Raw genomic sequence first — 10,232 nt, 5'->3', positions numbered from 1 at the left:
GATTTGTAGGGGTCCAGATTTTGCAGCTCTTTCAGAACATCAGCTGACTGGATTTGGGAGAAGGAGAAATGGGGAAGGCTTGGGCGAGTTGCTGTGGGGGGTGCAGTGCTGTTGACCAGGGTAGGGTAGCCAGGTGGAAAGCATGGCCAGCCGTAGAAAAATGCTTATTGAAATTCTCAATTATAGTGGATTTTTCTGTTGACAGTGTTCCTATCCTCAGTGCAGTGGGCAGCTGAGGAGTCCTCTTATTCTCCATGGACTTTACAGTGTCCCAGAACTTTTTTGAGTTTGTGTTGCAGGAAGCACATTTCTGCTTGAAAAAGCTAGCCTTGGCTTTTCTAAACTGCCTAGCTTCCCTGAAAGTTGCACGCATATCACGGGGGCTGTTCGATGCTATTGCAGAACGCCATTGGATGTTTTTGTGTTGGTTAAGGGCAGTCAGGTCTGGAGAGAACCAAGGGCTATATCTGTTCCTGGTTCTAAATTTCTTGAATGGGGCATGCTTATTTAAGATGGTGAGGAAGGCATTTAAAAAAAATAACCAGGCATCCTCTACTGACGGGATCAATATCCTTCCAGGACACCCCGGGCCAGGTCGAATAGAAAGGCCTGCTCGCTGAAGTGTTTCAGGGAGCGTTTGACAGTGATGAGTGGAGGTCGTTTGACCGCTGACCCATTACGGATGCAGGCAATGAGGCAGTGATCGCTGAGATCTAGGTTGAAAACAGCAGAGGTGTATTTAGAGGGCAAGTTGGTTAGGATGATATCTATGAGGGTGCCCGTGTTTACATAGACAATATTTTATTCGACGCTTGCACGTCCCACTCGTTCTTATTATATTTCAGTGGTTCCACTTTTTAGCCTATGACTTGGGTGTATTATTTAGCCTTGAAATACTTAGCTGTCGCACGTGTGAATGGGGCTCAAAGGTAAAGGCACTGTCTTGAGGGAGGTTATCTTTGCCACGCGCAGGATCTACGGATAGTAGACAACTTTCAAAGTGCAGAAACCTGTCGCAGTGATAGCAAGCAGTAGGCTATTTCTTTTTATTTCTAAAAGCGAGTTATTCAGGGGGGCTGCTGCATTGATTTTATAGTTAACAAAGATAACCAACTGAAACGGGGCTTACGCCAACGTTGTATGGAACTGCTGTAGGTAATGAAATGACAGACTTTCTCACTTTTCCCGCACTGCTCCTGAGCGTTCTGTTGCTACTGCTCAGCGGCATCATCACACCTGCATACACAGATGATGTAAGTATGAAAATAGCACGCTGAATTAGGCTATAAGGGCTCAGATTAGTATAAAGTAAGCTGCATATCAATCATGCATGTGTTATAACTGATTTGTATAGGAAATATTGTTCAACCATTGTGTATTGCGTACATGAATCTGAGTTGACGATGTAGCTGAGTTGATGTGTCATCCAAACCGAAATTACTTCAAATGATGTGTCACCTGAATAGCCACCAATAGACGTATTATTGTTAGCCTAACTCGTACAGGTAGCCTAGGTTTACTTAGTGTAGCAGGAGCGTTATGTTTAGCTAAACTGGGTATAAAATGCATTTATGTCAGAGTTCAATTATGTTGATGTCATTTATTGCCTCTACAGGTCTAGGGCTCATGACGAGTGTATTACAAAGCTTTAGGTAACTGGTAAAGATTGCATTTAGTTGTAGAGTGATGACAATTTTAATATGGTAGAAAGGAAATGGTTAAAAAGATTCAGCCAGCTTCAACAGAGGCGCTATTGCGCGCGCACACACACACACACACACACACACACACACACACACACACACACACACACACACACACACACACACACACACACACACACACACACACACACACAGATAGCTCATTACGCTGTTTGTTAATTAATACATTTTTCATAATCTTCATCATCATTATCCCATCTAAAAGCACAGTCTGGAATCTGGGAATGGTAATTTCAATTATTGATAAAAAGAATGCTCAATATGGGGCATTGAACAGTCAGCCTTGTGCAGACTGCCAGGAGGAAACAGAATCTATGGAACATATTTTCTGGTACTGTCCATCGATTGCTCGCTTTTGGAGTCAGGTCCAGGAATGGCTGTTCAGGATTCAGATGGACCTGCAAACTGTATTGTTAGGGGATCTGAAAAAACACGATCAGTCAATGCGAAATGTCATTATATTCTTGGGTAAAGTATTTATTTTTAGGGCAATATCAGTCAAATCTTTACAAATAGGGATGTTCAGGACCGTCGTAAGACATCACAGTAAAATGGAGGGATGTATTGCAAAAGGAAATGACAAAATGGCATTACACTGGGAAAGATGGGTTAATCTGTGGACATTGGAGGGTTGGAGTTAATAATGAACAGTGGATTGGCCGCTGTGGGTGAAAATCCAGCAAATGAAGAAAGAGGAAATTAGGAAAAGATGTATAAATATACAGTGCATTTGGAAAGTATTCAGATTAATTCTTTCACATTTTGTTACGTTACAGTCTTATTCTAAAATACATTAAATCGTTTTTTCCCCCCTCATCAATCTACACACAATACCCCATAATGACAAAGCGTTAACATTTTTGCACATTTACATAAGTATTCAGACCCTTTATTCATTACTTATTTGAAGCACCTTTGGCAACGATTAGAGCCTTGAGTCTTCTTGGGTATGATGCTACAAGCTTGGCACACCTGTATTTGGGGAGTTTCTCCCATTATTCTCTGCAGATCCTCTCAAGCTCTGTCAGGTTGGATGGGGAGCGTCGCTGCGCAGCTATTTTCTGGTCTCTCTAGAGATATTCGATCAGGTTCAAGTCGGGCTCTGGCTGGGCCACTGAAGGAGATTCAGAGACTTGTCCCGAAGCCACTCCTGCATTGTCTTGGCTGTGTGCTTAGGGTCGTTGTACTGTTGGAAGGTGAACCTTCACCCAAGTCTGAGGTCCTGATCGCTCTGGAGCAGGTTTTCATCAAGGATCTTTCTGTATTTTGCTCCATTCATCTTTCCCTCAATCCTGACTAGTCTCCCAGTTTCTGCCACTGAAAAACATTCCCACAGCCTGATGCTGCCACCACCATGCTTCAACGTAGGGATGGTGACAGTTTTCCTCCAGACGTGACACTTGGCATTCAGGCCAAAGGGTTCAATCTTGGTTTCATCAGACCAGATAATCTGGTTTCTCACGGTCAGAGTCCATTAGGTGCMTTTTTGCAAACTCCAAGCGGGCTGTCGTGCCTATTACAGAGGAGTGGCTTCCATTTGGCCCTCTACCATAAAGGTGTGATTGGTGGAGTGCTGCAGAGATGGTTGTCCTTCTGGAAGGTTCTCCCATCTCCACAGAGGAACTCTGGAGCACTGTCAGAGTGACCATTGGGTTCTTGGTCACCTCCCTGACCAAGGGCCTTCTCCCCCGATTGCTCAGTTTGGCCGGGCAACCAGCTATAGGAAGGGTCTTGGTGGTTCCAAACGTCTTCCATTTAAGAATGATGGAGGCCACTGTGTTCTTGGGGACCTTCAATCCTGGAGAAATATTTTGGTACCCTTCCCCAGATCTGTGCCTCGACACAATCTTGTGTCGGAGCTCTATGGACAATTCCTTTGACCACATGGCTTGGTTTTTGCTCTGACAAGCACTGTCAACTGTGGGACCTTATGTGGACAGGTGTGTGCCTTTCCAAATCATGTCCAATCAATTGAATTTACCACAGGTGGATTCCAATCAAGTTGTAGAAACATCTCAAAGATGATCAATGGAAGCAGGATGTACCTGATCTCAATTTCGAGTCTCATAGCCAAGGGTCTGAATACTTATTTAATAAGATTTTTCTGTTTTTAATTTGTACTAAATTTGCWAAAAAATCTAAAAACATGGGGTAGGCCGTGGTAGACCGTCATTGTAAATAAGAATTTRTTCTTAACTTCCTTGGGACAGGGGGGCAGTATTGAGTAGCTTGGATAAAAAGGTGCCCAGAGTAAACTGCCTACTACTCAGTCCTAAAAGCTAGAATATGCATATAATTGGATTTGGATAGAAAACACTCTCAAATTTCTAAAACTGTTTGAATTATGTCTGTGAGTATAACAGAACTCATATGGCAGACGAAAACCTGAGAAGAAATCCAACCAGGAAGTGGGAAATCTGAGGTTTGTAGTTTTTCAACTCTTTGCCTATCCAAGATACAGTGGAAATTTGGTCATATTGCACTTCCTAAGGCTTCCACTAGATGTCAACAGTCTTTRGAACCTTGTTTGATGCTTCTACTGTGATGGAGGATGGAATGGGAGCTGATTGAGTCAGAGGTCTGCCAGAGTGGCATGAGCTGATCACGCGTGCTCACGTGAGAGTTAGCTGCGTTCCATCGCATTGCTACAGACAAAGGAATTCTCCGGTTGAAACATTATTGAAGATTTATGTTAAAAACATCCTAAAGATTGATTCTATACTTCGTTTGACATGTTTCTACGAACTGTAATATGACTTTTCGTCTGAACTTTCGCCTGGACTTGCCCGCGCCTCGTGAGTTTGGATTGTGTACTAAACGCGCGAACAAAAAGGATGTATTTGAACATAAATGATGGACTTTATCGAACATATCAAACATTTATTGTGGAACTGGGATTCCTGGGAGTGCATTCTGATGAAGATCATCAAAGGTAAGTGAATATTTATAATGCTTTTTCTGACTTCTGTTGACTCCACAACATGGCGGATATCTGTATGGCTTGTTTTGTTGTCTGAGCACTGTACTCAGATTATTATTATTGCATGGTGTGCTTTTTCGGTAAATCTTTTTTGAAATCTGACACAGYGGTTGCATTAAGGAGAAGTGGTTCTAAAATTCCATGCATAACACTTGTATCTTTTAGCAATGTTTATTATGAGTATTTATGTAAGTTGATGTGGCTCTCTGCAAAATCACCGGATGTTTTGGAACTACTGAACATAACGCGCCAATGTAAACTGAGATTTTTGGATATAAATATGAACTTTATCGAACAAAACATACATGTATTGTGTAACATGAAGTCCTATGAGTGTCATCTGATGAATATCATCAAAGGTTAGTGATTCATTTTATCTCTATTTCTGCTTTTTGTGACTCCTCTCTTTGGCTGGAAAAATGGCTTTGTTTTTCTGTGACTAGGTACTGACCTAACATAATCGTTTGGTGTGCTTTCGTCGTAAAGCCTATTTGAAATCGGACACTGTGGCTGGATTTACAACAAGTTTATCTTTAAAATGGTGTAAAATACTTGTATGTTTGAGGAATTATTAATTAATTATGGGATTTCTGTTGTTTTGAATTTGGCGCCCTGCAATTTCACTGGCTTTTGTTGAGGTGAGACGCTTGCGTCCCGAATATCCCAGAGAGGTCTTAACTTGCCTAGTTTAGATCATTTTTATTGTTGATCAAGTCCATTGGTTTGGGAAATTGCTTCAGGCAAGGCTTGGTGGAAGGTTAAAGGATGGTTTCCCGGACACAGATTAAATGTAGTCCTGGACTTAAGACAACCTCAACGGAGAAGGCATATTTGTGACTGGCCTGGAGCGAAACCGCTCCACCACAGGCTTTGCACAATGCTTCGATCATTATAACAATATATGACGAATAAAGGATTGATGTCTATGCAGTTTAAAATCGGACAGCCAACTCCTGATTGAAAGTGCGTATTTAGATCTTTAAAAAATATAGCCTATATGTATGGCAGACTGGGGTGGGGTGAGGGAGGGATGTTATGGAGGCAGCAGGTATAAAGTAGAATGCTCAAATTARAGTATGTGTTAATGTTGTCCTAATGTGCGTGTACATTTGTGCGTGTGTATGGTGAGAAGAGGGCCAGGCTGGTGTAAGGGTGGCTTGTGTTCACAGTGTAAAAGTGTGGTACGTTTGCGGTGAGAACAATTCCCCCTTGTCGTGTGTATTTGTTTTACAGTGGCTGTTATCTGCAGTAGACATCTGATGAGGCACAGGCTCAGTCTTGTCACTGTGAATCTCAGATCACTCTGCATTTAGACAGTCAGTGTGCTGCGTGCTCCACAGCCTCACCTCTTGGGCATCATAGATTCCATATCACCTGTACTAGTCATGACTACACAGGTTMAGTATTGAGACTCTGGACTAGGAACTCATTACTGCCCCAGATACAATGTTCACCCCCTCTGTAGGACTAGTGCTCACCCACTGGGGAAGAGACCTATGAGCACCACTTAGTGGTACTAAGATTATCTGCAGTCTTTAAAACGACTGTATATATAGTTTATACACTGAACAAAAATATAAACGCAACATGTAAAGTGTTGGTCTCATGTTTCATGAGCTGAAATAAAAGATCCCAGAAATGTTCCATATGCACAAAAAGCATATTTCTCTCAAATTTTGTGCAGAAATGTGTTTACATCCCTGTTAGTGAGCTTTTCTCCCTTGCCAAAATAATCCATGGATCTGATGGGTGTGGCATATCAAGAAGCTGATTAAACAGCATGATCATTACACAGGTGCGCCTTGTGCTGGGGACAATACATGTGAAGTTTTGTCACACAACACAATGACACATATGTTTTGAGGGGGCGTGCAATTGGCATGCTGACAGTAGTGATGTCCACCAGAGCTGTTGCCAGAGAAATGAATGTTCATTTCTCTACCATAAGCCGCCGCCGCCGTCATTATAGAGAATTTGGCAGTATGATCAACTGGCCTCACAACCGCAGGCCATGCGTATGGCGTTGTGTGGGCGAGTGGTTTGCTGATACCAACGTTGTGAACAGAGTACCCCATGGTGGTGGTGGGGTTTTGGTATGGTCAGGTATAAGCTACGGACAACAAACAAAATGGCATTTTATCGATGGCAATTTGAATGCACAGGGACACCGTGACTAGATCCTGAGGCCCATTGTCGTGCCATTCATCCGCTGCCATCACCTCATGTTTCAGCATGATAATGCACGGCCCCATGTTGCAAGGATATGTACACAATTCCTGGAAGCTGAAAATGTTCCAGTTCTTCCATGGCCTCCATACTCACCAGACATGTCACCCATTGAGCATGTGTGGGATGCTCAGGATCGACGTGTACCGCAGTGTGTTCCAGTTCCCACCGATATCCAGCAACTTCGCACAGCCAAATTCCACAGGTCACAATAAACAGCCTGATCAACTCTATGCAAAGGAGATGTGTCGCGCTGCATGAGACAAATGGTGGTCACGCCAGATACTGACTGGTTTTCTGATCACGTATCTGTGACCAACAGATGCATATCTGTATTTCAAGTCATGTGAAATCCATAGATTAGGGCCTAATGAATGTATTTCAATTGACTGATTTCCTTATATGAAATGTAACTCAGTAAAATCTCTCAAATTGTTGCATGTTGCATTTATATATTTGTTCAGTATAATACAGAATACGTTTGTATTGATCCATCTGTATATTTAAACCCCGTTGTAATGGGAAACATAAATACAGCAAATATATGTGGTGCTTTATCTTTTCAGCTCATTTTGTATTGTGGCATATAGCCTCTACAAAACAGACGGCCTAAGGCATAGACTTACTGCAGCAGAAGACAACTTTTGAAGTTCCAAAACATCTCTGACCCTTGTTTAAGACTGCTTTCAGTAGCAGAAATGCAGGAAATATAGAAAACTATTGGAATGTGATAGAGGAAATACTCTGCAGAAAGTTGTTCTTTCTGCAGAAAGTTGTTCACAATAACTATCTGCCTCTGTGCAAAAGGGTAAGAAGGACAGAGAGGCAGAGAGGCAGAATATATCATATTTTCCAGGTGTGTGGAGTCACACAGTCTGATGTCACAGTCTAGTGACTAAGTCAATTCATATGGCCTTAACTTCTATGCTATACACTATGGACAACATTTTTGTTAACACTTTATAGGAAGGGGGTATACACAAGGTATTCGTAACACCTTCATGAAACCAGTCTTGACACCTTCAAGAACGCTGCGGTATCATTCATACAACGTTCACAGCACATTTATTCAACATCATTCTTAATAACATGTCTTCAAAATCAATAAATACTTATTATAGTACAATAATTGTTTTATAAGAAGAATTTGGAGTGAGCCATATGGTGCCTGGTGATACTGACTGGGTGGGCTCAAGTTCAGGTCTCCTGCGCGCTACAACAGTGTTGTTAGCCTGCGGAACTAAAGGCTAGGCATTCGTATGTGGCGCTAATACAAGTCTTCAGACCTCAGCTAATAGCCTTAACATACAGATTTTACGGTATGTTGCGTGTAAAAAAACTTTTAAAAAACTCAGGCAGTGTATTTTAGAGCCCAATTCATACAGTCCCATTAGCTTATCAATAGTCACATAATGAAAGGTGTGAAAAACGATAAACTACGGTTTGTGTTTCCCTGGCTAAATTGATGAACTGATTTAGGCCATCAGGTGATTGACAGATGTTGGCCTACTGTGAGAACGATCAAATTTATTCCGGGGGGRTGCTCGTACACGTTTTACAGTTAGGCTATGTATAACTTGCAGAGGTGGATGCTGAAAATCTGTACTTAAGTAATGTTACTTAGATTATAATTTACTCAAGTAAAATGTTATTTCTTTGGAAACTACTTAAGAGTAAAAAAGTATCCGGACAGAAAACGAATTAAGTACTAGTTCTAAATTTAGTTTGGTAATTTTTGACACCTTATGGTAAACTGTGACATTAAACAAAAAGGACAATGACTTAGTGCAATTGATTTGATATACATTTATTAAAGCCTGCCAGCACCATCTTGCTGCCAGCACGTGAAGCCTACCAGCACCAGATGTTCTCAATGAAGACTGACATCAAACAGGCTGTATTTATTATGGATCCCCATTTGCTGCCAAGGCAGCAGCTACTATTCCCGGGTTCCAGCAAAATAAAGGCAGTTATACAATTTTAATAACATTACAATACATTCATATCACATTTCACAACACACTAAGTGTGTGCCCTCAGGCCCCTACTCCCCTTCCACAACACAAAATCCATGTGTACGTGTGTGTGTATAGTGCTTATGTTATCATGTGTTATCATGTGTTATTAAGGGGTGGCAGGTGGCTCTAGTGGTTAGAGCATTGGGCCAGGAACCGAAAGGTTGATGGATCAAATCCCAAAGTAAAGATCTGTCGTACTGCCTCTGAACAAGGCAGTTAACCCACTGTTGCCCGATAGGTGGACATTGTAATTAAGAATTTGTTCTTAACTCACTTGCCTAGTTAAATAAAGGTTAAATGTAAAAAAATAAATTTAAAAAACACTGCTTGCATCAGTTACCCGATGTGGAATAGAGTTCCATGTAGTCTCCCATAGTTTGTTATGGACTTGGGGACTGTGAAGAGAACTCTGATGGCATGTTGTGTGGGGTATGCATGGGTGTCTGAGCTGTGTGCTAGTCGTAAACAGACAGCTCGGAGCATTCAACATGTCAATAGCTCTCACAAATACAAGTTGTGATAAAGTAGTGTAGTGATAAAGTCAATCTCTCCTCCACTTTGAGATTGACATGTATATTTTTTGGGCTCCCGAGTGGCGCAGCGGCATCTCAGTAATGCACGGCATCTCATTGCTTGAGGTGTCACTACAGACCTGTGTTCGATTCCAGGCGGTTTCGCTGGCTGTGATTCTGAGTCCCATAGGGCGTTGCACAATTGTGACACACCACCTGGATTTGGCCTTAAGTAGCAAAATTAGATTTTTTTTTATTTTTTACATTGGATTAAAGTAGTGACTCAGAGCTACAAAATGATATATCATACACTGCATTTGAGGGACAATGGGAAAGTAATTCTGCTTTGAAAGTTGATCAACTTGTAAACCTTTGAGAAAATGGCCTTTGAATATTTTGGTTTTTAGTGAAGAGCTCTTCTTTGTCAACACCCATTCAGCATCGTTCACACCCTCTTAAGCTTTAGCCCCACCCATCTCGTTTCGCTCTCGGAGCGCACACTTGACGCTCTGGCCAATGATTTGTTTACCTATGGATAACATGAAAACAGCCTAACCAGCTCTGCTGGCAACAATTTCATTACACTTTTTTGCAGATGTTTACTGACACCGGCCATATTCAACGGGTGTTGTACACACGTCACGTAACGTTAGCTAATGAGCCAGCCAACTAACGTTAGCTAGTTAAACAACAATGAACAAAGTGCCAACAATGCCACAGTGCTGGGAGCTAACCAACCAGGTTCAATGTTAGCTAGCTAACAGTACAGTTT

At 41.8% G+C, this 10,232-nt stretch overlaps 1 protein-coding gene across 2 annotated transcripts in view; it reads left to right on the top strand.

Annotated features, from left to right (window-relative positions):
• Positions 1 to 578: 578 nt before the first annotated feature.
• Positions 579 to 10,232, top strand: part of col4a3 (collagen, type IV, alpha 3) — a 115,875-nt gene continuing 106,221 nt past the window's right edge. The window contains exon 1 of one of the 2 annotated variants that reach the window (XR_011475334.1): positions 579 to 1,253. Coding sequence is in view for 1 of the 2 variants with exons in the window: in XM_023982752.2 (XP_023838520.1) it covers positions 1,164 to 1,253 (90 nt within the window). In the remaining variant the exon portion in view is untranslated. The remainder of the gene's footprint in view (positions 1,254 to 10,232) is intronic. The other variant, XM_023982752.2, reaches the window with a different exon arrangement.

This window comes from Salvelinus sp. IW2-2015, linkage group LG4p (assembly GCF_002910315.2).
Source record: "Salvelinus sp. IW2-2015 linkage group LG4p, ASM291031v2, whole genome shotgun sequence".
NCBI classification, from domain to species: Eukaryota; Metazoa; Chordata; class Actinopteri; order Salmoniformes; family Salmonidae; genus Salvelinus; species Salvelinus sp. IW2-2015.
Note: the sequence above shows the minus strand (reverse complement) of the source record. Positions and strands in the feature narration are given on the sequence as shown.